General features: G+C 48.2%; 1 protein-coding gene and 1 long non-coding RNA gene across 3 annotated transcripts in view; one reads left to right on the top strand and one right to left on the bottom strand.

Moving 5' to 3' along the window:
- The window catches only part of PDE4B (phosphodiesterase 4B), a 255,754-nt gene that overhangs the window by 127,728 nt on the left and 101,215 nt on the right, over window positions 1–26,811 (top strand). The window contains exon 1 of one of the 2 annotated variants that reach the window (XM_014937430.1): window positions 7,105–8,076. The exons of the other annotated variant lie outside the window; for it this stretch is intronic. Coding sequence (XP_014792916.1) covers window positions 8,030–8,076 — 47 coding nt within the window. The 5' untranslated portion in view covers window positions 7,105–8,029. Of the gene's footprint in view, window positions 1–7,104; window positions 8,077–26,811 lie in introns of those variants that run through there. 2 annotated transcript variants of the gene reach the window in all.
- On the bottom strand, window positions 3,717–6,390 carry LOC106885339. The gene is made up of 2 exons (XR_001411427.1): window positions 6,237–6,390; window positions 3,717–4,053 (listed from the first exon to the last, which is right to left on the bottom strand). It is a non-coding gene; the product is annotated as an uncharacterized LOC106885339 (long non-coding RNA).

Raw genomic sequence — 26,811 nt, 5'->3', positions numbered from 1 at the left:
GGGGGCTCCAGGAAAGCTGGGGAGGGACTCTGGATGAGGGAGGGGAGCCCTAGGAGGAGGGGGAAGGGTTGGACCCTGCAAGAGGGGAGATGGAGCTGAGATGTGGGGAAGAACTTGTTTGGTGGGAGGGTGGTGAGAGCCTGGCCCAGGTTGGCCAGAGAAGCTGTGGCTGCCCCATCCCTGGAGGGGTTCAAGGGCAGGTTGGAGGGGGCTTGGAGCAACCTGGGCTGGTGGGAGGTGTCCCTGCCCAGGGCAGGGGGTGGCACTGGGGGGGCTTTAAGGTCCCTTCCAACCCATTCTGTGATTCTATGAAAAAACTCACCAGCATCGGGCATTCATTCAGCATCTGCTTTTCCAGATGTCTCCACTGATGGAGGGGGGGACCCAAGACGGTGCTTGTTGTGTTACCCCCTAATGACTCTGAGTTGCCTCATCTCCAATTATCAGTCTGCCTACAGGTGATGATATTCTGATATGCAAGGGATTACAGCACTTTTTCTCTGTTACTTCATTTAATTTCACCCAGAAAGCAGCCACGGGTGTGTTTTATCCCTCACCGAGGTAATACAGCAAAACCACGTCTCCGAAGAAGCGGAGCGTCGAGAGCAAATAAATTCCATCCACAGCTTAAAGCTCATGTTGAAAAATTTGTGGTAGTTTTCTGTCTCCGTTGGATAAATGATGCTCAGGTTGGGTTTAGTCACCCTGCATCCTGCAGCGGGAACTCGTGTCCCCTGCAGCATCCCTTCCTCAAATGGGTCTGCGAGAGCTGGAGAGGTTGGGAGTAGCCAAAGTGGAACGTAAAATTAAAGCTCCCTAAAGTAAAGTAAGATGCAGTAAAATTGTTGCTCAAAATATAATCCAGCTGGAAACCTGCTCAGAGCTCCCATCCCTTCTGTATTCAGCATGTTCCCAGCACTGAGGTTTTGGTGTCCTCTCACCAAAAATGTGCATTCTAAAGATGTCATTGTATATGCTGTTGACATTAAATAGAGAAAAACTCTCCCACTAATTAATTGCAGGCTAAGTCAGTACTGAGACCCCTTGGAGATGGTTACGAAGAACGTGGTGCTCACAGAGCAGCTGCTGCTGTTGATTCATTATGTTATTTTCTGTTGGAAACCTTTCAGAACCATTCGCTGGGAAGTTACAGGGTGGATTGAATATCAGCGAGATGATTTTCCATTTTTTCCCCCTCTTTTTTAGTTTCCTCTGTTTCCCGTACAGGCTCTTTCTGACTCTGAGGTCTGGTACCTCAGTGGTGGCACGTGGGGCCATGGGACCAAGTGCCAGAGCCAGGTCCTGTGCCCTAGTGCAGGAGGGGATGTTCTTGAATTTAGAATCATAGAATCATTTTGGTTGGAAGGGACCTTTCATATCATGGAGTCCAAGCACCAACCCAGCACTGCCCCAACCCCCACTGCCCCATGTCCCTCAGCACCACCTCTGCCTGGCTTTGAAATCCCTCCAGGGATGGTGACTCCACCACCGCCTCTTCCAAGGGTTCGTTTCCAACAGAAAATAACATAATGAATCAACAGCAGCAGCTGCTCTGTGAGCACCACGTTCTTCGTAACCATCTCCAAGGGGTCTCAGTACTGACTTAGCCTGCAATTAATTAGTGGGAGAGTTTTTCTCTATTTAATGTCAACAGCATATACAATGACATCTTTAGAATGCACATTTTTGGTGAGAGGACACCAAAACCTCAGTGCTGGGAACAGGCTGAATACAGAAGGGATGGGAGCTCTGAGCAGGTTTCCAGCTGGATTATATTTTGAGCTACAATTTTACTGCATCTTACTTTACTTTAGGGAGCTTTAATTTTACGTTCCACTTTGGCTACTCCCAACCTCTCCAGCTCTCGCAGACCCATTTGAGGAAGGGATGCTGCAGGGGACACGAGTTCCCGCTGCAGGATGCAGGGTGACTGAACCCAAACCGAGCATCATTTATCCAACGGAGACAGAAAACTACCACAAATTTTTCAACATGAGCTTTACGCTGTGGATGGAATTTATTTGCTCTCGACGCTCCGCTGCTTCGGAGACGTAGTTTTGCTGTATTACCTCGGTGAGGGATAAAACACACCCATGGCTGCTTTCTGGGTGAAATTAAATGAAGTAACAGAGAAAAAGTGCTGTAATCCCTTGCATATCAGAATATCATCACCTGTAGGCAGACTGATAATTGGAGATGAGGCAACTCAGAGTCATTAGGGGGTAACACAACAAGCACTGTCTTGGGTCCCCCCCTTCATCAATGGAGCCTTTGGGGGAAGAAATTGTTCCCAATATCCAATGTAAATTTATTCTTCATTATGTGAATGGTTTGCTTTGAAACTCCTCCTCTTCCCTATGCATTTGCTTGGCTTGAATGTTACCCATTTGAAAATACAGGTTTTAGAATGGGAAGAAGGGAAGGAAGGTGTTGGTGAGAAAGAAAGAGGTGATGTATCTGTTTTGAGTAGATAAATCATTCTGGGGGCACTTTGGTTTTGCATTTGTGGAGGAAAGATTCAGGGTATATCAATAGCATTGGTCTGGAAACTGAGGTTTCTTGCTGCCAAATGACTTTCAGTGGTACCACTTTTGGAAAACATAAAGAGCTGGTGCCATCTCCTGCCTGTATTTATCCAGAGCTCCATAGATGGAGGTCAACATGAGTGTAAGATGATGAGAAGGAGCCCATCGTTGATGTTCAGCACCTCATAAACACCCCTCACACCGGTGTAGGGGCAGCACCAGCCACAGAGCAGGGAAAAACCAGCCTTGGGTAGTTGAGCTGGAAATTAGACAGAGCCATCTGCATTGGCAAGAGGTTTCTCTGAGTTTGTCCCTGATTAATACATGTCTGTAATGATGCTTGCTACTTTCTGCAGCCCAACACTGGGCTTATCTTTGATTTGTCTTCCTGTGAGGTCTTTGGCTTATGGATTTTGCAGAAGAGTCTTCAGGAGACCCAGGTCAGGCTTTGGAGCCAGTAATTTCCTGGCACACCAAATTACCTGTGGGTTTCAAGTCAAGTTACAGCAGGTATAGCTTAGTATTTGGTAAAGAGACCTCCAAAATTCAAGAAAAATAGATTATCATTTTTCAGTATTACGCAGAGAATGCTGGCATTTAATGTGAGAGCTGATAAGGTAATTTTCCTGCAGCTCTCGGGTCAGTCCTTGGGCAGCCTGTTTTAAGAGAAAGAAGGGCATTTGAATTGCAAATCAGTATTTCATCATTATGAATCAGCGTGGCCAGAAAGAGGGAATGAATGAGAAGCTGCTGCGTGGTGGGTTCGGGGCAGCAGCAATTGCCTCCTTCCCAAATCAATGGCAGCCTTTGTGCTGCCCGGAGCAGCCGGTGGCAGTGACATGTGACACAAAAAACAAAACCCACCCCAACAATCTAAACATTTGCGAAAGGGGTCGATACCGCTCTGCGAAACAGCTCATAAAATACCGGGTGGCAGCGCTAGGGCAGGAGATGGTTTTTGGGTGGTTTTCATGCTTTTCTATTGTCAGCTGGGCTGTTTGCATGCTATCCTGATTATTCCACTATTAATAACTATTATTTGACTATTAATAACCAGATTCATAGAATCATAGAGGGGCTGTTTGTATGCTATCCTGATTATTCCACTATTAATAACTATTATTCGACTATTAATAACCAGGTTCATAGAATCATAGGAGGGAGACAAAATATTCCTCTAAACACGTTTAGCATTTTATTTATTTATCTGGGGTGAAAACCCCAACGTGTTCTTGCATTAATACACGGATTTTCATCCGGCAGGAGAGAGCATCAAACGTGCATATTTTTACCCGTCTGCCGGCGCTTCTGGTTTGTCTCAAGATAGCCCAAAACGTCAGCCGATTGGGGTTTTTTTTTTTCCAGGCTGCTATGCCTGTGCCTTTCGAGGACAGAGAACATTCCCGAGCCGTCAGGGCGACCTGCTGTTGATGGAGGGAATGAAGGTAACGAAGTGCTGAAGGGCCTGGAGTGTTTCAAAGCAGCAGGATAATGCCGGGCGAAGCTGCGCAATAGCTGCATTGTGTAACTTCTCCCCCCACCAAAAAAAAGAAAAAAGAAAAAAATGAGACGTGCTGGGTTTCTAGCAAATGGTTTTGAAGAGTCTGTGCGATTTTTTCACCAAATATTTGGCCTTTCCCTGGTGGAACATCCACATCGGGGCTGCCAGGATGGACCGTAGGGCTCGCAAAGCCATTTTATCCTCTAATTAATAAACATCTTAAATACGTAGATGCGGCACCCAACGGGCAAAGAGCAAAATGAGCAATTTGGTGGGGTTTTTTTGGAGTGCGTAGGAGGAGGAGGCAGGGCACTCAGCAGTGCTCAGGCCCAGAAGTGAAGGCAGAAGCGGGTTCTGATCATAGCCCTGAGAGCTGCAGTCATTGATGTCATGTTGATACTGCAATTGCTAGTCTTTCACTTGGGTCTTTAGTGGGGGATAATTATTCAACTGTCTGAGAAGCTATAGGAGAAGAAAACCGGAGAATGACTTATTATCCTTCCCACCCCGCCACCGTTTGATTACTGCCGTGTTCCCTGCAATTATCCACATCACGTTCAGGATGCTCGAGGAAGGGAAAGGTTGGGAACGTGGAGGGAGAAACCACACAAACGGGCACAGGGAGAGAAAATGCAGAATCTCGGTGCGGTGGGATGGAAAAGAAGTGATTCCACACGAAAACGGCTATTGCCAAATGGGCAGGGAATTAATTTTGTCTTTTTCACCAAGAAGGATGGGAGTGACATTGGCCAACGTGGCAGAGTTGCTATTCGAGAGGGACACGCTGGTGTTTTTCACAGGTTTTAAACCCAATATTTTAATGTACCAGCCTGAGAGCTGGGGAAAAGCTAACAGGGCAGAATACGTAGGGCAAGAGGAGGGCATTAAACAGGAATTTTGTTGAGTCACGTGAAACCCTGAGAGTTTTCAACTTGTTGGGGGCAGTTTGGGTGAGAAGCCAGTGGAGCAACGGGTGGGAGATTTTGGGGGGTGACAGGGGTTTGGTGCTCCCCCAGCCCACGGCGTTGGCACGTCCATCGGGAATGGCCTGGAGGCTTGGGTTAAGCTCATTATGTGAGCTGAATTTCTCTTATTTGACAGTAAATTCCATTTCAGCCTGCCCCGTGAGGGGAGTCGCTTGATTTAACTCTCCCACGAAGGGTTTTTCATTTATGAGAACCACATGAGGTGTCTCAGTGGGTTTGAGATGCTGGGGTTTGCCAGCCTGGCTGCGGGTACCAGGGATGTAGAGAAGAAGCCCGTGATGCTGGGCTTCACTCCACCAAAGAAACAGGGGGCAGAGTCATCTAGAAATTCCCCCCCATCATTAAGAAAGGCCTGAAATATCTTCTGAGCTGAGTTTTTAGCTAAGTCCAAACCAACGTGCCTTTCCAGCGTAATCAACATCACTTCTGAAAATGTGAATTCCCTTTTTTTGAAGCCAGTAACAGCAGAATTGGCGTCTTGACTACCTGTCCTACCAGGGGTGCAATCTGCAGCCTGGGGTTGAAGATGCACGTGTCTCTGTGGTACCTGTGTATTTATCTCCACCCCCTGTATGTTTGTGGGCCTTTTTCGTATATAAGATGCCTAATTCTGTGGTCTGTACTGATTTGAAAGCAAAACTATTCGCCGCTGCCTGTAAAACTGCAAAACAAACTGAGAAAAGTGGGGGTGCAGCACGGCAAACTTGAGGAGCAAACTGCTTGTGTATGGATTATCCACACTCCATCTTCACAGGGAAACTCGCTTTTTTATCATGCTTTTAAGTTGCCCCTACATTTGTATAATTTTTTTTTAGTGTCAATAGAAGAAAATGCAGTTTAATGTTTCATCTGAGGGTTACAGAAGAGAAGCACATGGTTCTTCCAGTGTGGGACTTTAATTAGCTTTGACCGTGTCGGTGTAAACTCTTGGGCTGTGACTTGGCGTGTGGTGACGTTGCCACCCTACCCCTTCCTGGGTATTTTGAAATTGGGTTTGAGATCATAGAACCATGGAATGGTTGGGGTTGGAAGAGACCTTAAAGATCACCTCCTTCCAACCCCCTGTCCTGGGCAAGGACACCTCCCACCACACCAGGTTGCTCCAAGACCCCTCCAACCTGCCCTTGAACCCCTCCAGGGATGGGGCAACCACAGCTTCCCTGGCCAACCTGGGCCAGGCTCTCACCACCCTGGCAGATCTTAATTAATAAACCAGATGCTCACCACCCTTCCCAGTTTGGATTTAATGGCAGGACGGGGTGGTCTGGAGGGTTTCAGGTGTGGATTTATGGGTGCTCCTGGAGCCGTGGTGTGTGATCCCCACTCGGTGCCCCGAGCTGCTGTCCCCATGCTGTCCCCTCCTGCTGTGTTGGGTGCCCTCCTCTCTGCGGGCAGGGAATGTGATGCATCACTTAGGACTGATGAAATGTGTCACCCCATTTATACATCCCCTATGGAAAGCCCATTTAGATGTGTTTGCTTATGCACTTGGTTTCAGTCGGTGATAAAATCCCTTCCTTTCGGTTGTCAAGGTGAAATGTCTCCAGACTTCACCGGGAGGGGGGAAAAAAAAAAAAAAAAGACCAAAAAAAAAAGATCCAATGAAGGAAAAATGTGCTCCTGTGAGTGTCTCCCCAACGGAGGGAAGCGCAGCCTGATTAGTGTGACCCCCCTGTCCTTGTCCCCGCGCTGGGGCGGACGGAGGTGCCGCGGGGCAGGGACGCCTGGAAAGGTCCCCTTTCAGCATTCCCACACGGTGGCTGCTGGAAGCAGCAATCCTCCCGCGTTTAAAGCAGCCCTCCCTTTGTCCCTGGGTCCCCTCCCCTTGTCCCCAGCCCCCGGGGGGGTTGCCGACAGCCCCCCCATCTCTTTGGGGATCTGCTCCCCGCCAGGGCTCGCTGGCTTTTGTCATCCCCCCCCTCCTTCCAGCCACCCCCTGACGTCTTCCCGAGCACTGGGGAGCTGCTGCTGCGCTGGGTTTGATGTTCAGCGGCGGGATTTAGATTGTAAATCTTGTAAAATTCCATTTTATGCAGAAAGAGAGAGAGAGGAGAGAGAGAGAGAGAGAGGCAAAGCTGCTCTCCCTCCCCAGGCTCCGGGTGAAGCGGCGGCTGCGGCCGTACCTGCCGGGAGGATTTTCCTTGGGGGGGGGGCAGAGAGAGCATTTTCTCCAGGCTGGAGGGAGGGCTGGTGGGATCCCATCCAGAAACACAGACCCCTCCCCGAGCCACCGGGGTTTGGCTCAGCCCTGCAGGATGACCCCTGGCAGGGAGCTCCCAGCCCTCCCCGAACCTCCCTCTTTCTTCTAGTTTGGTGGGATGGATAAACCAGGCCTTTGGGCGTAGGGACCTGCTCCCTCCTTGGCTGTGACCCACCACCCTCCACGCCTGGAGAGGCACCTGGGTGTCCCCCCATTTCCCCCTGGAGCCGCCTGCACCCCTTGTCCCCCCTGGAACCTCATCCCTGGCACCCCCCGGTGCGGAGCGGGTGGCGCAGGAGGGACCCAGGAGAGGAGTTTTTCTGCAGCCTCAGAAAACTTTTGATGCATCTGAGAAGGTGGTGAAGGAAGGAGGGACATGACCTGGAGAGGATAAACAGGAAAAATGGGGAGGTTTCTCCAGTTTGGAAAAGGTTTGCTTCTTTTTCCCCCTCCCCTGTCTCAGGCTCACTGGAAGGGATTATACAAATAAGAGCAGGAAACTGCAGTCAGGGCTTTGCCAGGAATAGATTTTTTTTTTTTTTAATTTTTTTTATCTTCTGATATAAATGAAGAAATATGGGAGTCCGTAGAGGCTGTTCCACAGGCACCCTCACATTTTGATTGCCAAGTCATTTGCATCCGTCTATAAAGTGACATCCACCCTGCGATGGGAGTTGACAAGTAATCACAAAGAATAAAAACTCCTGGAAACATCTCCGTGCCACCGATACAACTTCAGGAGGAGACAAGTTGGGGGATAAGCGCAAAATGTACTGAACGTTTTCGGACGAGTAGAAGAGAAGTGTCGTCTTGGAAGATGTTAAATATTAATTTTTTACCTAATCGCCGTCATTCGTGGATTTGGTGAGTATGACTTGGGTTTGTCCGGATCAGAGAGGTTCTGGTGGGCAGGAGAGCTGGGCAGGGTGCCCTTGTACATTTGTGAAAAGCAGGAGAGAAGCCTTGATAAGGCTGTGCGTGTCCCTCGAGCTGTAAAACTGTCACGGTGCTTGCTGAATGTCTGCTTTTCCTCCATCTTTCCCCACGAGATTTTGATCTCCCAACGCACCCTCACGGTGCCCAGTAATTCGGGGAGGGCAGGGGGTGGGAAGAGGATGGAGGATTTTGTGTTGTGCTTTGTTATTTTCGCTCTCAGCTGTGTCTGGACATACATTTTCATTTTAAAAAGTGATGAGTCGCTAAAAAGTCTTTTCATTTGGGTGATTTTCATGGTGGTACCTCTGTACCTCCTTGAGTCTGTTTCCAACTTCTGTTGGATTTTAATAAGCTGGTGGAGGTGCTGCTGCTCTGATCTTGAGGTGTCAGGGCAGAGGGAGACGTGAGGGACCTTCAGAGCCGTGTCCCACCACAGGTCCCCTCCGATAGACGGCACCGAAACACCTTCCCTTTGGACAGGTCAAGGTCCACCGTTGGGTTTAGGGTGTGAAGTCATTGGATGGTGTCTATGTACATAGTCTATGTAGTCTGTATGTTGTAAGAATATAAAATACGGAGGAGAATTGATACTCTAAATATTCTAATACTGTATTCTTTAATCTTACCTATACACATACATATTCTGGGTTTATACAGAATTTATTCTATGTAATCTTATTATTGCTGATAATAGTTTAACTGTGGCTTCCTCTGCATTAGGCTCTGAGATGAACTTCTAGCTCAGTATTTGTGTATATTAATAAAAAGACCAGGGCTCTGAGCCTTTGAACTGGGCTGTGAAGCTTCACAGTCAGTTTTCCTTCTCCGGAGCGCGGAGTCTGCTCCTCGAGAGAAGCCCTGTGTGGTGTTTCAGGGACAGGAGAATGGAAAAGTAAATATTTAGAGAAAAGGAAAAGCACATTATTATATTATCAGAAGACCTGTGGTTAAAGCAGACGTTAAGAAAGGAAGAAACGGGGGGGGCCCTATAAACAAGGAGGCAGCGAGAAGGGGAAGGAAGGAGGGTCCCACCAGTTGCTTGAGTTCTCCATGCGAGGAGCCGCGTGTCCTCCCTTCCCAAGGACTGGTTCACATCAATGTGAGGTTTTCTTAATTAAAAAACCCAATGGTATCTGTTGTTACGTTGCATAAACTGTGTCTTTTGCGCTCAGAGAGGCGTGGATGGATGGATTGATGGATGGATGGATGGATGGATGGATGGATGGATGGATGGCTGTGATGGAAAGGGTTGCTCTCTGCTGTCTCTCCATCCACACCCTGGATGGATGGGGAGGTGGGTGTCCCTCCGGCTGCCGGCCATGCCTAAACCCACATTAGCCCATATTAGACCTGTCTTGAAGTAATTACCATGGCTTCCCCTTGACTTTTCAACAGGGGGAGTTGTTGGTTGGATTTAAGAAGTTCCTCTTGAGGAGGAACCTTGGTGAGCTACGACAGAGGAATATTGGATCGGGAGGAGAGGGGTAGGAAGCGTTGATCAATTGGTCAGAATTACAAATGGGAGGAAGAGGAGAGACCACCTGCGTTAGTTATGGATGGTGACAACAGCTGTGGGGGGCAGAGGGTGTCAGGGAAACAAGTGTTTCTGTTGGAGAAAGGAGAAAGACGTTTCTGGAGTTTGAAGAGCAAAATAAGTAATTTCAGCTCTGGGAAGCGTAGAACCAAAATAAATGCTCAACAGCTCTGTAATCCCCAGAGGGAGGGGTGTCAGAGATGGGTCCTGGAGACAAGTGGGGCCATCGGAGCCGACCTTATTAATCAGTGAAGTTTTGGGTAATTTAAAACTGTAGGGCTCAAAGAGAGCCTGTCGGGGTATGGATTTATGGGTTACCCTATAAAATTCACTTAACCTGTGCAGAGGTGGAAATGAGAAGCTGTGGCTGCCCCATCCCTGGAGGGGTTCAAGGGCAGGTTGGAGGAGGCTTGGAGCAACCTGGTGTGGTGGGAGGTGTCCCTGGCCAGGGCAGGGGGTGGCACTGGGGGGGCTTTAAGGTCCTTTCCAACCCAAACCACGCTGTTATTCTATGAGACAATGAAGTGGTGGCACAAAACCCCAGGTATCTGCTTCTGGGTGACAACACTGGGATGTCCTTGAGGTGCTCCACAACCTGCAGAGGCAGATGGCAGATGCTTTTGGCCTATCTTTGGCCAGTACTGAAAAATATTCTTATTTCTGATAGGAGTGATAACCACAGGATACAAACCAGCCATCCTGCCCTTAACTCTTCCAACTCCATTCAAGCGGAGATGTTTGCAGTTGGATGTGATGCTGGAAGTATTTTCCATCATGTGCTACCCTATAAACTGACTGTGATTTTTAAATTGACTTTTGAACTCCTGAAGTTTTGGTCTGGGAGTTAATAATTCTCTCCCAATATTGCGGGTCAAAATCTGCTCTGCCTTCACGTTGTCTTGCTTTTCTGGGGTGGCTTAGCTGTAACTTCAGACACGCTTAAACCATTTCGGGTTGTCTCCATGTATTAATTCCGTAGCCTTCTATAAATAGGCGGTATCTCTAACAAAGCAGTGATTTGTATGCGGAGGGTAGGCTTGAGAGACATAACTCAGAAATCTGTAGGCACAATTTAGAGAGAGAAAGCCAAATATTTCTCTTGTGCTCACAAATGGCTGTAGGAAGCGTAAAGAATACGCTGTGGAAACGTGTCTGGAGCGGAGACAATGCCTGCCTGGAAAGGGGGTTTTGAACAATAGATTAATGGGGGTTTAATTGGGGCTGAGCACGGCAGCGTTGGCTTTCACTGGGTGCAGAGCTGGGTACGGAGCGAGGCCGGTGGAGGAACGGGACCTGGCATTTAGTGACCTTTCCCTTCTCTTCACGCTGTGCCTTTTCCAGTTGCTCCTGGCTGTGTTTTCACACTGGCCTTGCGAGGCAGAAGATAAGAGTTATGGCTTTTGAGGCTGCTCCTGTCGCACTTACATTATCATATTTACATTAATTACCTGAACTTCCAGTGAAATAATTTACATAACTTTCTGTGGATGCAAAACTTCTTAGCCCAGTCCATGTCTGTCTCTATCCATCCTGCACATGAAGTTATTTTTTGAGTCTTTTCCTCCTCCTCCTTGTTGACTTATCTCAGTCCTGGCTTGATGCTGTGTGGGTCCCATCGATGGACCGGGGTGAAGCCTGGATGGAGGAGCTGCCTTTGGTGGCTCAGCAGATGCTGCTCCCCAGCCTGGCTTTGGTGGGGCTCCAGAGAACACCTTTTGCTTTAGGTGGTATCCAGGGATGACCAGGACATGCCAACTTTCTCATATGAGTTAGGTTCTCCTTGAATGCTTTCAGAGGGGAAGGCAGTGGTCTTCACTGTGAGGGTGGTGGAGCACTGGAACAGGTTGCCCAGGGAGGTGGTTGAGGCCCCTTCCCTGGAGATATTCAAGGAGAGGCTCGACGAGGCCCTGGGCAACCTGGTCTAGTTGGGGGTGTCCCTGCTGACTGTGGGGAGGTCGGACTAGATGGCCTTTGGAGGTCCCTTCCGGCCTGGGCAATTCTATGATTCTATGATTCTATGATTCATCCTGATGAAGGTGGAGACCATTGGGTGCTCCACAGGCTTCCCAGTTCTTCAACCTCTAAGCAGACTTCTGTGTCTCTGATTTTCATCCTTCCCTCATCACCAGTGCATACAATCTTGAGAGATCATTTTTAATAGTGCTAAAGGGAGTTAAGATAATTTTATTTCTTATTACACGATCGCCCCCTCTTCCCTGCTACTGTGGCCATGTCCTGAGACATCGTCCTGGCCATCACCACATTTCCACCACGGATACCTGTTCCTCCCACCACCTCCCCATCATGTGCTCTGTGGTGGCTTAGGAGGTGGTGTCTCATTCTTCAGACAGGTCCCGTGCTGTTCCATGCTCACGCAGATGGATTTAATATCTCAGATGAGAAGGGCTGGGTGAATTGGGACACTTCCTTCCCAAACCAAAGCTGCTGTGAAATGGGTACATGTGGCTTCACGGCAACACGGCAGTAATTCATCCAGATCAAATACCACGGGGTGGTTTCTTGTTGAGCTTGTTTTCATGTTTAACAGTCAGATTGATGGTATTAACACATTTTCATATGCTTTCCTTAAAGAAAAAAAAAAAAACTAAAAAGCTGCAGTTAAAGGCTTGCAGTCATTTTTTTTTTTTCTGGAATTTATAGTGAGAGCGACATAAAAAAGCAACAGAACCATACAAGAGAAAAGGGGGGGGAATATATCCTGTAAAATTATCATTAAATCCCTTTATAAGCCAAGCATCGATTTTGTAACTTTGGAATTTTATATTTTTCTTCCAAAAAAAAAAAAATTTAAAAATATTAAACTTCCAGAATTTAGCAAAGAGCTTTAGCGCTTTAATACATTTGCCATCTGCAGTTTTTAATACCTGTTTTCATTGTTCGTCGTAGTGAGCACACAGGAAAAAAAAAAGGAAAAAAAAGAAAGATCTTCCCGTGGTGGCGGGGGGGGGGGGGGGTTGTAAAAGGCAGCTCCGTGGTTGCTGGGGGGAGCGTGATGGATGGAGCCCCCCGCGCCGTGGCCCTGATTCCCGGGGCTCTGATTTCGCCGGCCCATTGACGTCACCGGGAGGTTTCAAACCAGCCCCGCTCTGTCTTGTTAAACTTGCAGAGAAATGAAATCGTGACAACACCACCAAAAAAAAAAAAAAGCAAAAAAAACCAAAAAAAAAACCCCACCAGAAAAGCTGGTTCCTCGCCCAGCAGTCGCGGGCGCTGCTGGGGTCTCTTTGAGCATTAGGAATCCTTCTCTTTTTAAGAATTGTTATTATTATTTTTAACCTTTTTGTACCTAAATGCAGAGAAGTGGTTTTAAGGAAGCAGGGGCAGCGTCACAAAGCAGTTCTAAAGATGCAAACGAGGGCCCTGGGGTAAAAGAGTCCTGTTTCTGAGAAGTCCTCACCCGCCGTGTCCTCAGGCCAAGCTGGGACCTGGGCTGTGTGACCACAGGTGGGTGAGCTCCCCCATGGGAGAAATACAGATTTATGGGGATCCATCACAAGAATAAAAATGAGGGTTGGTTTTTCTTTTTTCTTTTTTTCTCTCGGAAAAACCTTTGCTGTTTTGTTCTATTGTTCCCCTCCTTTATCTCGCTGGTATTTAAATAAATAAACCCGCGATTCTGAGGAGCGTCGGGGATGAGCTGGGATAAATTGAGCAAAGACTCTGTGGAGAAGGGGGGGTGTGTGGGGGGGGGCTGCAGGAGAAGACCCGCTGGGGTTTTATGAGCTCTGCAATGCTCCTGCCACGTCAGATAGATCTGCCCAAACGAAGCAGAGCTCGTTAGAAGGTGGCCTTGCTGAGAAATACCGGCACCTCTGCCCAGGTGGGTGCTCTCTGTTCTTCCAGAGGTGGCCCAGCTGCTTATTTTTTACTGTAGTTCCAGCAGTTTAGAGCACACTCATCAAAAATCAACATGCTGTCGGCGTTGTTGTATTACGTGGAATGGGGGCTTTTTGTGTCCTGCATTAGAAGCTTCAGGATCTTGCTTTTGTATGTGGTTATTATGAAGGAAATTATATATGTACACACACATAAATATATATATATGGAAATTAGGAAGGAAAGCTGGCTCTCTGTGAGCCAGAGGCATGGTTCGAGGTGGCTCTCCTCTCCTGGCAGCCAGAAATCTGCCATAATCCAGAGTTTCCTGGGACAGAACCAGTGGAAACAATGAATAACGATTGCAGGTTTGGTTCTGCAATGTGGGGAGAAAGCTTTTTAATCACACCTTATTTCCTTTAAACCGTCCTTCCGAGAAATCTCACCTAGAGGAGGAATAAATGCCAAATGTAACCCCAAATCTGTGTTACCCAGTGGTGACCAGGATGGAAGCGAGGACGGGGCTGCGTAGGGGAAAATACTTCATTTAGTTCTCAGGGTTAAACTCAGGCTGAGCTTTCATAGAATCATGGAGTCATAGAATCGTTGAGGTTGGAAGAGACCCTTGGGATCATCGAGTCCAACCATCAACCCTACTCTACAAAGTCCTCCCCTACACCATGTCCCTCAGTACCCCATCTAAACATCCCTTAAACACATCCAGGGATGGGGACTCCACCCCCTCCCTGGGCAGCCTGTTCCAATGCCCGACCACTCTTTCAGTGAAAAATTCCTTCCTAATGTTCAATCTAAACCTCCCCTGTTGGAGCTTGAAGCCGTTCCCTCTCGTTCTGTCGTTAATTACCTGTGAGAAGAGACCAGCACCAACCTCTCTACAGTGTCCTTTCAAGTAGTTGTAGAGAGTGATGAGGTCTCCCCTCAGGCTTCTCTTCCTCACACTAAACAGCCCCAGCTCCTTCAGCCGCTCTTCATATGATTTGTCTTCTAGGCCCTTCACTAGTTTCGTTGCCCTCCTCTGCACTCGCTCCAGCACCTCCAGATCTCTCTTGGATTGAGGTGCCCAAAACTGGACACAATACTCCAGGTGTGGCCTCACCAGTGCCGAGTACAGGGGCATAATCACCTCCCTTTGGACCTGGGGAGCCGAGGGCAGTGCCCAGTGTCTGTCTGTCTGTCCATCCATCCCTCCTGCTCTGGACATCGTGTTGGTAAGGGTGCTCCTCCACACCAGGCTTTACACTGCGCAGAAGGAAGCATAATCACCTCCCTTTGGACCTGGGGAGCTGAGGGCAGTGCCCAGCATCTGTCTGTCTGTCCATCCATCCATCCCTCCTGCTCTGGGCATCGTGTCGGTTAGGGTGCTCCTCCACACCAGGCTTTACGCTGCACAGAAGGATGTTCAGCAGCAATAACTCGAAGGGAATGTCTCATGGCCCCTGGAATAGTGGGTTTTTTCACTTTTCCCATCAGCAAAGGGGGTGATTTGTAGGGACCGGGTGGTTGGTGACACGGAGCTGCTCTCAGGGTGGCAGAGGGGTAGTGACACCAGCTGCAGGAGGCTGTGTTTAAATAAAATACTCACTCAACTTCTAGAATTCTTTGTATATAACAAACCCCAGGTCAGCAGGAAACCCAACATTTGACTCATTCCTTCTGCAGGGTGTGGATTTCCAGCCCCTTTTCCATGGTGGTGTTCCCAATAACAGCTCACTGCCCGGAGCTGGTAGCTCGAAGAAATCTTTATCCCAGCTATTAACCTCTGGAAAAGAGGTTTACGAAGGAAATCCCGATAAAGCTTTCGAAACAAGAACCCGTGTTCCTCCAACTGCCAAGATACGAGAGGGGAAAATACCCCCAGAACTTCTGAGAAAGGCCAAGAGCTGTTATTGTGTCCCCTGGTGCTGGAGTCCGTGTCCCCGGCCGCTCCACAGCAATATTACCGTGGCAAGAACCCAAAGCAGCTGGTGACCAGGTCAAGGCCCCATCTGTGGGGCTACAACAGCCCCTAGTTTTGTTGCCACCTATTTTTTTAACTGAATTTTTTCACCTCGTTTTGCTTTTCGAGGTGGTGTCTGGGGGGGCTCCGGTGCCCGTCGCCGTTGGGGCTGTTTAACAGCCCGGCGCTAAAACAGCTCCAATTAGTGCACGTGTGCTAAGATTTTGGCTTTCAAAAGACCATCAGTGAGTCAACGGTGAGTGTTTGTCTCAGGGAGAGGCTGATCCCTGATTAACAGCGGCTGGGCACTCCTGCCAAGTTTAAAATTAAACCTTTAAAGCAATAGCCTGAAAGAGAAAAGAGAAAAAAAAAATATTAACAAATCAAACCCTGCAACCTCCAGCCAGCTTCTGACAGACCCTTTGTTATGGCTTCCATTATTTTGGTCTTAAAAAGAGCTCAGTAGGTTTTTTGCAGGAACTTTCCAGGCAAAGTTCATCCCGAGGAGGTGATGCCCAGCCGGGTGGGGGTGTCACCCTCAGCCCAGCTCTTTGCAATGGGAAGTTTTAAGCAATTTTTGCTGCCTGTCTCCCCCCGAGGCATTGGTACCTGCTGTGTGTGTGTGTTAACTCCAAGCAGAGGTTAACGATTAATGTAAGCAGTAACAGCAACAACAACAAAAACGTTAAATTCTAGGGTGGTTAATGTAATTCTGAAACTTGATAAAAACTCTGGTGATTCCTCTTTTACAATGGAAGACTTCCTGTATTTCCTTTTTCTTTCTGTTTTTGTGTTTGCCTGGATTATACATCAGCAGGAAACTTGGCTTTGTAATCCAAGTGGACTTTGGCATTAAGAAGGTTCCCTTCAGGCTCCCCCTTTGCCACAGGGAATGGGGGGCCTTCTATTAAATGCCACCTGCTGTGCCCCCCCATTTGCTATTCGACGGGAGAGAATGAGCATAGAATTGTCTGGGTTGGAAGGGACCTTTAAGACCATCTAGTCCAACCATCAGCCTAACTCTGATAAAAACCATCACTAAACCATGTCCCTCAGCACTATGTCAACCCAGCTTTTAAACACCTCCAGGGATGGTGCCTCAACCACTTCCCTGGGCAGCCCATTCCAAGGCTTAATAACCCTTTCCATGTGAAAATTGTTCCTAATCTCCAATCTGAACCTCCCCTGGCAAGACTTGAGGCCATTTCCTCTTGTCCCATGGCCTGTTCCTTGGGAGAAGAGACCGAACCCCCCTGGCTACCGCCTCCTTTCAGGGAGTTGGAGAGAGCGAGAAGGGCTCCCCTCAGCCTCCTTTTTTCCAGGCTGAACACCCCCAGCTCCTTCAGCTGCTCCTCACAAGGTTCGTGCTCCATATCTGATGACATTAAGGTTTTCTCCAGGAACTATTCCTTGAAAGCTGGAGGACACGTGAGCCTGACGTGCATTCATACGATTTCTTAGATGAAGGCAATAGGTGTGGTGAAATGACAGCGAGTTGAATTAATCCAAAGGGCCTGGTTCCATTATAAAAAGCTTTTGGAAGCCGTGGGTCAAACACGATAGGTCGATAAATGCATTATTTGATGATTGAAGTAACACAGTTTTAGGAGAGGAGTACCATAAAAAGAAAAGCAGAAGAGCGGGGAAAAAAAGCAAATATAATACATGTTTGTGAAAGCGAACAGGTCGTAGTCTAGACAGTTGCTTCCACCAGATTAAAATCCGTTATGGTTAAAAGCCTATGAAAGCAGATTTGGTGCCGTGCGTTGCTCTCCCTCCCCTGGCTGGGAAGGTCTCTTGGTTTCCATGGCTTGGTCCCCCTGACAAAAAAGCACAAGCCATGAGCAAAGCGCGGCATATGTGATGGGGGGGGTTGTTTGCAGGAGGAGGAGAATTAGGAGAGGAGCTGGATTTGACAGACAGTGGGTATTTGGCTTTTGGGAGAGCGTAAAATACCACTTTGAGCCTTCGGGTTGACTTCTCAGAAGGGGAGAGCTCTAACATGGCCAGAAAACAGGCTCTTGGCTGAAGGTGGGAGTGGGTGGCACAGGGAGCATCGGTCACATCCTACAAGGAGAGGCTGCAGCCGGGGGGAACTAGTGGAGAAATGAGCAAAACTCTGGTCTGAAGGCGGAAAAAAATGACAAATAAATGCTGGCTTTCTTGAATATCCGTCCCCGAGAAGGAGAGGGAGCTGGGGAGGGCGGGCTGGAGATGTGGTGGTCCTCGGGTGGGCTGGCTGGAGGGGTGAACTGAGGACGGAGGGAAGGATGCTGAGGATAACGCGAGCAATAAGCTGGTGAAGCCTGGGAGGGAGCGGTTGGCGGAGCAGAGCCGGTATCTAGGGCAGCAGCTGACGTATTTCCAGGGAAGTGGCAGCAGTTATTAGGAATTCAGGGTTTAAAGCAGAAGAGGAGGCAGATCCAGCACGACGCAGCGGCTGCGGGGTGACCTGAGGGAGCTGGATGGACGAGGTGCTTCTGGGTTGCAGAGAACCTCCAACCCAGTTTGAAAAAGCCAGCTTTTTGTCATTTCAGTGGCTTTTCCTGTTTTTCCACCCCAGCTCCAGGAACACAAGCTTTTTGGGAAGGGTGGGATGAGAACGGAGGTGCTGGCCATGGGGCCTCACTCCTGGGGAGCCAGAGGACACATCCCCACCAGGGAGGGACCTTCTCATGCTCATGAGAACATTTAAGTGGGCGCCTGCTTAAAAGCAAAGTCAGTTCACTGGCTGGGGGGGGGACAAGGGGGGGGGTTGCTGCAAAGACAAGGAAAGATTTTCTATGATTTGGTGTGCTTGTTTGGAGGACAGAAGGGGAGTTCTCTTAAGAAACCAACATAGAATAAAAATAGCAAACGTCCTAAGAGGAAAACCCGAAGAATTAGTGGCTGGCAAAATTTGAAGGTACAGTTCACTTGAAAAAAAAAAAAAAAAGATAGAAGCAAGTACCTTGAGGTGGCAGCATGTTGAAAATGTTTTATTGGACCCTGAGTACTGGACGTTGCTTGGAGATAGAAAAAAAAAAGTGTTTTCCCATGTAATACATACTAAATCCTGTTATAATGCACAAGGAGAGGGTTTTAATTCCGACGGTTCCCAAAGGCTTTTGATATTCACTGCAAAGGGCAACCAAAGCACAGGTGTGGCACGTAAAGCTCAGGCACCACCTGTACTGTGGGATTAAGCCTTTATGAGAGGAAGCTGGGGGTGTCTCCAGCAGGTTTCTTGGGGGCTCCCAGGGCAGTCCAGGAGCAGGGCACTGCTCCTAGTTTTGTGCTACTTTGCTGTGTGTCTTGAATTCAACCGTCCTGCTCTAGCTGGTAAGGCACGTACATTTTAATTAAGTCTCTTTCTTTTTGCTAAGCTATCAGATAACCACGCTTCTTCCCTTGTGTTTCTATAAAACTGTGTGTATTTTTCTCCTGGGGTGGCCTGTTTTAGCCTCTCACACCCCATGTGTGAGGTGAAATCCCTCCCTGAAGGCCCGGGTGGACGCAGAGGCTGATCCTCTCCGGTGGAGAGCAGGTACCTTCAGGTTCAGGACCTGAAATCCCCTGCATTCCAGTAAAATATTGAACAGCTTTTGTTTTTATGGTATGACCACATGAATCCTAAACCCCAAATCTGTTTCATTTAATAGTAAGTCCCTGCTGGCTCGTTGTGTATGCGGTACACAGCCTCGTGTGACTATTCTGGGATATGATCCCAGTAACAGCGGTGACTCATCAGCCGCAGCAACAGCAGTGATCTGAGGATCTATTTATTCTACTCCTCCAAGCTGTGAGCGCTTCTGAGCAGCGAGTTCAGCTAGAAATTATGTAATTATTCCTCCTTGATCATTTTTTTTTTTTTTTCCCTTATTGGTTTGTAATTACAAAATATTCTCAGAACGCTTCTGTATTTTAAAATTAAGTCCTCGGAAGGACTTAATGTCAGAAGAACCAAGAGTTTAAATCTTAACCTTGTGTGTATTCATTTTGTGTGACTGTATCGATAATACAGCTCTCTAGATGTTGTTTCACAAACTTCACCCTTTCTTTCTTTTTTTTCTGCAAAACTGTGTAGCACATCATTCACTGGTTCTTAAGCTTGTAAACAAATATTTGGGGCGGAATCATCCGGTCTTGGAAACCAGTAGGAGGGGAGATTCTGTGCAGGAGACCACGGGTGGTTGTTCCTTGGGTGGGAGAAGGGCTGAACCTGTAGCTGTTGGAGGAGTTGTCCTCATTGCCCTCCCCGGGGAGGGATGAGGAGATCCCTCAGCCATTGGAATGGGCTGCCCAGGGAGGTGGTTGAGGCACCATCCCTGGAGGTGTTCAAAAGACGGGTTGATGTAGTGCTGGGAGGTATGGTTTAGTGATGATGCTCCTTGTTTGTTGTGTGGGTGTCTATTTTTGTCAGTTAGGTTGACGGTTGGACAAGATGATCTTTAAGGTCCCTTCCAACCTAGAAGATTCTGTGATTCTGTGATCTGTGAGCTTTTAGGGAGCTGCCACCCCAAGTCCTCCCCCAGCTGGTACCTGTTTTCATAAACAGCCTTTGCTGCCAAGTGCTGGTCCCTCCGTGTTTGTCCAAGGACAAGCAGTGTGGCTGCTCTGCAAAAGTGAGAGGCAGGTCGTTGGCAAGATCTTTCTCCTGAAAAAAGGAACAGGAAAATGGGTGTTAAACCCTCTCAGAGGCCCCTGGCACGACCTGGGTGTCGTGGGAGCCAGCCCGGGGGTGCTGCTGGCCCCAGACCCAGCCCTTGGACCTGAGCTGGAGCTCCTGGGCAGCATTCCCAGCCTGGTGGACCCCTTCCTGACGGTGTGTGAATGCTGGTTTGTCTTGCTGGTTTCCACCAACTCTCACTCTGCTTCTACAGGGCAATGTTTGTCTTCATGTTCTGCATCGCCAGAAATCTTGGAGGAGCCCTCTGCTTCTTCTGGAAGCTCCTTAATGTCTCAGTCTATCAAAGCACTGCAGTGCCTCGATGGTTCCATATCCTGGTGCAGGATGCACCTTTCAGGTGGCTCCTTCATCTCCTGCCTGCACATGCTAACGTGGCTGTAAAGACATAATTCAGCAATGCATCATGTATGATTTACACTAGCAGAGGAGATCATCACAAAAAACATATTCAGAATTAAAATTTCAGGTAATTGTTTCAGACTAATCGTTCTCCATTAGCTGTGGGTCTGCTGAGCTCATCTCTGCATGGGCCACCTCACCCCAGTGGCTTCAGCAGCTCAGGAGGGCTGCTGAGTCCTCCTGGTGCTACTGGAGGAAGCTCCAGATAGACTTCATGATATTCTCTCCAGCCCTCAGCACCAAGGACTCTGAAATCCTTCCCTGGTGACACTCTTGGGGAACATATCTGGAGTTCTTGACAAACATCAAGAGGATGAATTTCAGGTAATTGTTTCAGACTAATCATTCTCCATTAGTTGTGGGTCTGCTGAGCTCATCTCTGCATGGGCCACCTCACTCCGGTGGCTTCAGCAGCTCAGGAGGGCTGCTGAGTCCTCCTGGTGCTACTGGAGGAAGCTTGAGATTAGACTTCATGATATTCTCTCCAGCCCTCAGCACCAAGGACTCTGAAATCCTTCCCTGGTGACACTCTTGGGGAACATATATGGAGTTCTTGACAAACGTCAAGAGGATGAGTGTCCTTCTTAGCTTTTTGGACAAGAGGAGCCAAGTGCTGGAACTGGACCTGTTTCTACAGAGTATCATGACCAGAGCAATGCCTTTAGGTGAAAGGAACCCAAGACATCAGAATTTGCTTGGGTAATGTTTAGATTCCCTGCCATGTTTCTATGCCTGAATCTTTGAGCTTCACCTCATGGCTCTTGAACACCAGGGAAATTGTCTCCACGTTGACGTATCTTGATGTGTAGGGTGTAGCGTCAGAGTCAAAAGATCTTCATCCCTGCACAGTTTGTCATATTTCACCTGGAATGTTGAGGTCTCCTTGTTTAATTGTAGGTAGGTGATAAATTTGTCCATAGAAAGTTGCCATAGCATTGAGACTTTTTTTTTTTTTTTTTTGGTCTTTGCCTAGAGCTGAAAAGGGGGAAAAAATGCCATATGATAGACTTCAAAGCAGCCCATGTTCTTGCTGGTACCTATGGGAACAGAAGATGCTTTCATGTTTGTCCCCAGTTGAAAATCCCCGTGTGAGTTGAGTCACAGCGTATCCAAGAGGTACATTTTGGGGTGTAGACGGGGGACCTTCCCAACCATAACGTTATCAGCAGTTGTGTCACCCCCAGGAGCGGATCTGGGGTGTTTTGGCATATTCTTAGTGACATGGTTTAGTGATGGGTTTTATCAGAGTTAGGTTGATGGTTGGACTAGATGATCTTAAAGGTCCCTTCCAACCTGGACAATTTGATGATTCTGACCAGACACGAGATGGAGCATGAAGCAGTTTCCCTGTAGAGCTGGTATATTTGGTACCCAGTGTGTTTTGCAGCAATTCAAAGGCTGTAGATTAAGAAAACAAAGAAATAAACCTGTTGTATCTCGCCATGAGGGCTGTGGGGAGCAGAGCCCGAGCCAGCGGCTCTGCTGGGTGCCAACAGGGCACCGAGTCAACAAACTGGTAGGATTTGGCCCCAAAACTCCCCTGTCACAGCACAGGGGAAGGGAAGGAGCCTCGATGCAGCTCCTCGTTAACTAAAGAAGCCCGCTCTCTCTTCAGCGGTCGCCTGCGATTTCCCAGATGCTTCCAATCTTTGCATAGACATAAAATACAATAATTAATGTTCCAACCTAGAAGATTCTGTGATTCTGTGATCTGTGAGCTTTTAGGGAGCTGCCACCCCAAGTCCTCCCCCAGCTGGTACCTGTTTTCTTAAACAGCCTTTGCTGCCAAGTGCTGGTCCCTCCGTGTTTGTCCAAGGACAAGCATCGTGGCTGCTCTGCAAAAGTGAGAGGCAGGTCGTTGGCAAGATCTTTCTCCTGAAAAAAGGAACAGGAAAATGGGTGTTAAACCCTCTCAGAGGCCCCTGGCACGACCTGGGTGTCGTGGGAGCCAGCCCGGGGGTGCTGCTGGCCCCAGACCCAGCCCTTGGACCTGGGCTGGAGCTCCTGGGCAGCATTCCCAGCCTGGTGGACCCCTTCCTGACGGTGTGTGAATGCTGGTTTGTCTTGCTGGTTTCCACCAACTCTCACTCTGCTTCTACAGGGCAATGTTTGTCTTCATGTTCTGCATCGCCAGAAATCTTGGAGGAGCCCTCTGCTTCTTCTGGAAGCTCCTTAATGTCTCAGTCTATCAAAGCACTGCAGTGCCTCGATGGTTCCATATCCTGGTGCAGGATGCACCTTTCAGGTGGCTCCTTCATCTCCTGCCTGCACATGCTAACGTGGCTGTAAAGACATAATTCAGCAATGCATCATGTATGATTTACACTAGCAGAGGAGATCATCACAAAAAACATATTCAGAATTAAAATTTCAGGTAATTGTTTCAGACTAATCGTTCTCCATTAGCTGTGGGTCTGCTGAGCTCATCTCTGCATGGGCCACCTCACCCCAGTGGCTTCAGCAGCTCAGGAGGGCTGCTGAGTCCTCCTGGTGCTACTGGAGGAAGCTCCAGATAGACTTCATGATATTCTCTCCAGCCCTCAGCACCAAGGACTCTGAAATCCTTCCCTGGTGACACTCTTGGGGAACATATCTGGAGTTCTTGACAAACATCAAGAGGATGAGTGTCCTTCTTAGCTTTTTGGACAAGAGAAGCCAAGTGCTGGAACTGGGCCTCTTTCTACAGAGTATCATGACCAGAGCAATGCCTTTAGGTGAAAGGAACCCAAGACATCAGAATTTGCTTGGGTAATGTTTTGATTCCCTGCCATGTTTCTATGCCTGAATCTTTGAGCTTCACCTCATGGCTCTTGAACACCAGGGAAATTGTCTCCATGTTGACATATCTTGACATGTAGGGTGTAGTGTCAGAGTCAAAAGATCTTCATCCCTGCACAGTTTGTCATATTTCACCTGGAATGTTGAGGTCTCCTTGTTTAATTGTAGGTAGGTGACAAATTTGTCCATAGAAAGTTGCCACAGCATTGAGATTTTACATCCCTGCACAGTTTGTCATATTTCACCTGGAATGTTGAGGTCTCCTTGTTTAATTGTAGGTAGGTGATAAATTTGTCCATAGAAAGTTGCCATAGCATTGAGACTTTTTTTTTTTTTTTTTTGGTCTTTGCCTAGAGCTGAAAAGGGGGAAAAAATGCCATATGATAGACTTCAAAGCAGCCCATGTTCTTGCTGGTACCTATGGGAACAGAAGATGCTTTCATGTTTGTCCCCAGTTGAAAATCCCCTTGTGAGTTGAGTCACAGCGTATCCAAGAGGTACATTTTGGGGTGTAGACGGGGGACCTTCCCAACCATAACGTTATTGGCAGTCGTGTCACCCCCAGGAGTGGATCTGGGGCGTTTTGGCATGTTCTTAGTGACATGGTTTAGTGATGGATTTTATCAGTTAGGTTGATGGTTGGACCAGATTATCTTAAAGGTCCCTTCCAACCTGGACAATTTGATGATTCTGACCGGACACGAGATGGAGCATGAAGCAGTTTCCCTGTAGAGTTGGTGTATTTGGTACCCAGTGTATTTTGCAGCGATTCAAAGGCTGTAGATTAAGAAAACAAAGAAATAAACCTGTTGTATCTCGCCATGAGGGCTGTGGGGAGCAGAGCCCGAGCCAGCGGCTCTGCTGGGTGCCAACAGGGCACCGAGTCAACAAACTGGTAGGATTTGGCCCCAAAACTCCCCTGTCACAGCACAGGGGAAGGGAAGGAGCCTCGATGCAGCTCCTCGTTAACTAAAGAAGCCCGCTCTCTCTTCAGCGGTCGCCTGCGATTTCCCAGATGCTTCCAATCTTTGCATAGACATAAAATACAATAATTAATGTTGGAGAAGTGAGGCTGGGGCTCTCGGTGAGGCAGGGAGGTCACTTCCCCGTGGCCGTGTCCCCGCTACCGGTGCAGGTGATGAGCTGCCATCAGCAGGATGCTCCTGGGCATCCAGAAAAACCTAAAATGGGGAAATGTGGACCCGTTAAACTGCAGCGCGTGTCGCCAAACTGCTGGCTCCTGAGAGGCCCGGCTCTTCTGGTTTTCTGAGGAGTTAGATAAATATTTCTGGGATTTAATATCTATTTAGAAAGGGGAGGGGGGGAGTTGGGGAAAGTTACGTCCATTTATTTATAATCTGCTCCTTAGAACTGCACTATAAACTCAAGCCAGCATGAGGATTTCAGAAATTATGCAAAGGGCAAGCTAGCGAGGCTCTTGAAAAGCTCTAAATCACGTTTTATTGTTCAGGTCTCTTATAAAAATCTATTATTTTTACACTGATAGTATATAATCTTGTTTTAGTCTTTATTATACGCTGTATTTTGACATTTCTGTTCAGTTTTTACCTCTTCCTTAGCAGAGGAACAGACACTTCAAGATGGTTTAGCAATTAGTTTTGAAGGAGAGGTTAATTAAATCCGTGACGGCAGTGGTGGAATGGGCCTGTCTTAGGTACATCATTCCCAGTTCTAATGGGTGTTTTTAATTAGACAACTGCTTTCTTTTCCTCTATCAAGTAAGTGCAGTAGCAGGAGCTGTGAGGTGGATAAGGAATGAGCTGCGGGTGGAATAGACTGGAATTGGTGGTACAGAAGGACCACTCATAGGCTGGAGGAGGTCAGCAATGGGGTTTCTCATCTCCTGATCTTCTAGTCTTCTGGTTTTCATGGCTGTGTTGGCCTTGATTCCACCTTTTTGCTCTTCTCCACGCCAGCTGCTGCCCGTTGTGGTACAGCACTGGAGGGATTGCCTGGTCTTGGTGATGTCCAGCAGTTGTGGAGCATGTGGTCACTGAAGTGGGGATTGATGAGAAAAGCTTCAGCGCCACGCTGGAAACTCGTTAGCTGAGGAGAGCCGAGGTGCTGGCTGTGGGATGATTGCAAGCCATGGGTTTGTAGTGGGTGTGGGGTCTCCCTGGCAAGCGTTCGTGGTCCAGCTGAGCTGCTGGTGGTAAGACCTCGTGGTCGAGTGGTGCCCACTGGTGCACGGCACCGTGGGGCATCTCCGCTGGGGAGATGTGCTAGAAATTTGAAGAAACCAAGTGCTGAGGAGAAAGCTTGGTGAGTCTATGGAGAAGAGTGTCTGGTGCAGAGGCTGCAGTAGCAGAGGACCAGATGCAGAGACCAGTGAAGTTTCTTCCAGATTTCTGGACCTGCATCTCACTCTGCCAAGTAATTGCTCCAATGCTCGGTACCTATGGGAACAGAAGATGCTTTCATGTTTGTCCCCAGTTGAAAATCCCCGTGTGAGTTGAGTCACAGCGTATCCAAGAGGTACATTTTGGGGTGTAGACGGGGGACCTTCCCAACCATAACGTTATCAGCAGTTGTGTCACCCCCAGGAGCGGATCTGGGGTGTTTTGGCATATTCTTAGTGACATGGTTTAGTGATGGGTTTTATCAGAGTTAGGTTGATGGTTGGACTAGATGATCTTAAAGGTCCCTTCCAACCTGGACAATTTGATGATTCTGACCAGACACGAGATGGAGCATGAAGCAGTTTCCCTGTAGAGCTGGTATATTTGGTACCCAGTGTGTTTTGCAGCAATTCAAAGGCTGTAGATTAAGAAAACAAAGAAATAAACCTGTTGTATCTCGCCATGAGGGCTGTGGGGAGCAGAGCCCGAGCCAGCGGCTCTGCTGGGTGCCAACAGGGCACCGAGTCAACAAACTGGTAGGATTTGGCCCCAAAACTCCCCTGTCACAGCACAGGGGAAGGGAAGGAGCCTCGATGCAGCTCCTCGTTAACTAAAGAAGCCCGCTCTCTCTTCAGCGGTCGCCTGCGATTTCCCAGATGCTTCCAATCTTTGCATAAACATAAAATACAGTAATTAATGTTGGAGAAGTGAGGCTGGGGCTCTCGGTGAGGCAGGGAGGTCACTTCCCCGTGGCCGTGTCCCCGCTACCGGTGCAGGTGATGAGCTGCCATCAGCAGGATGCTCCTGGGCATCCAGAAAAACCTAAAATGGGGAAATGTGGACCCGTTAAACTGCAGCGCGTGTCGCCAAACTGCTGGCTCCTGAGAGGCCCGGCTCTTCTGGTTTTCTGAGGAGTTAGATAAATATTTCTGGGATTTAATATCTATTTAGAAAGGGGAGGGGGGGAGTTGGGGAAAGTTACGTCCATTTATTTATAATCTGCTCCTTAGAACTGCACTATAAACTCAAGCCAGCATGAGGATTTCAGAAATTATGCAAAGGGCAAGCTAGCGAGGCTCTTGAAAAGCTCTAAATCACGTTTTATTGTTCAGGTCTCTTATAAAAATCT

Source organism: Calidris pugnax, unplaced genomic scaffold, assembly GCF_001431845.1.
Source record: "Calidris pugnax isolate Ruff unplaced genomic scaffold, ASM143184v1 scaffold29, whole genome shotgun sequence".
NCBI classification, from domain to species: Eukaryota; Metazoa; Chordata; class Aves; order Charadriiformes; family Scolopacidae; genus Calidris; species Calidris pugnax.
This window is presented reverse-complemented; position numbering and strand designations above follow the sequence as displayed.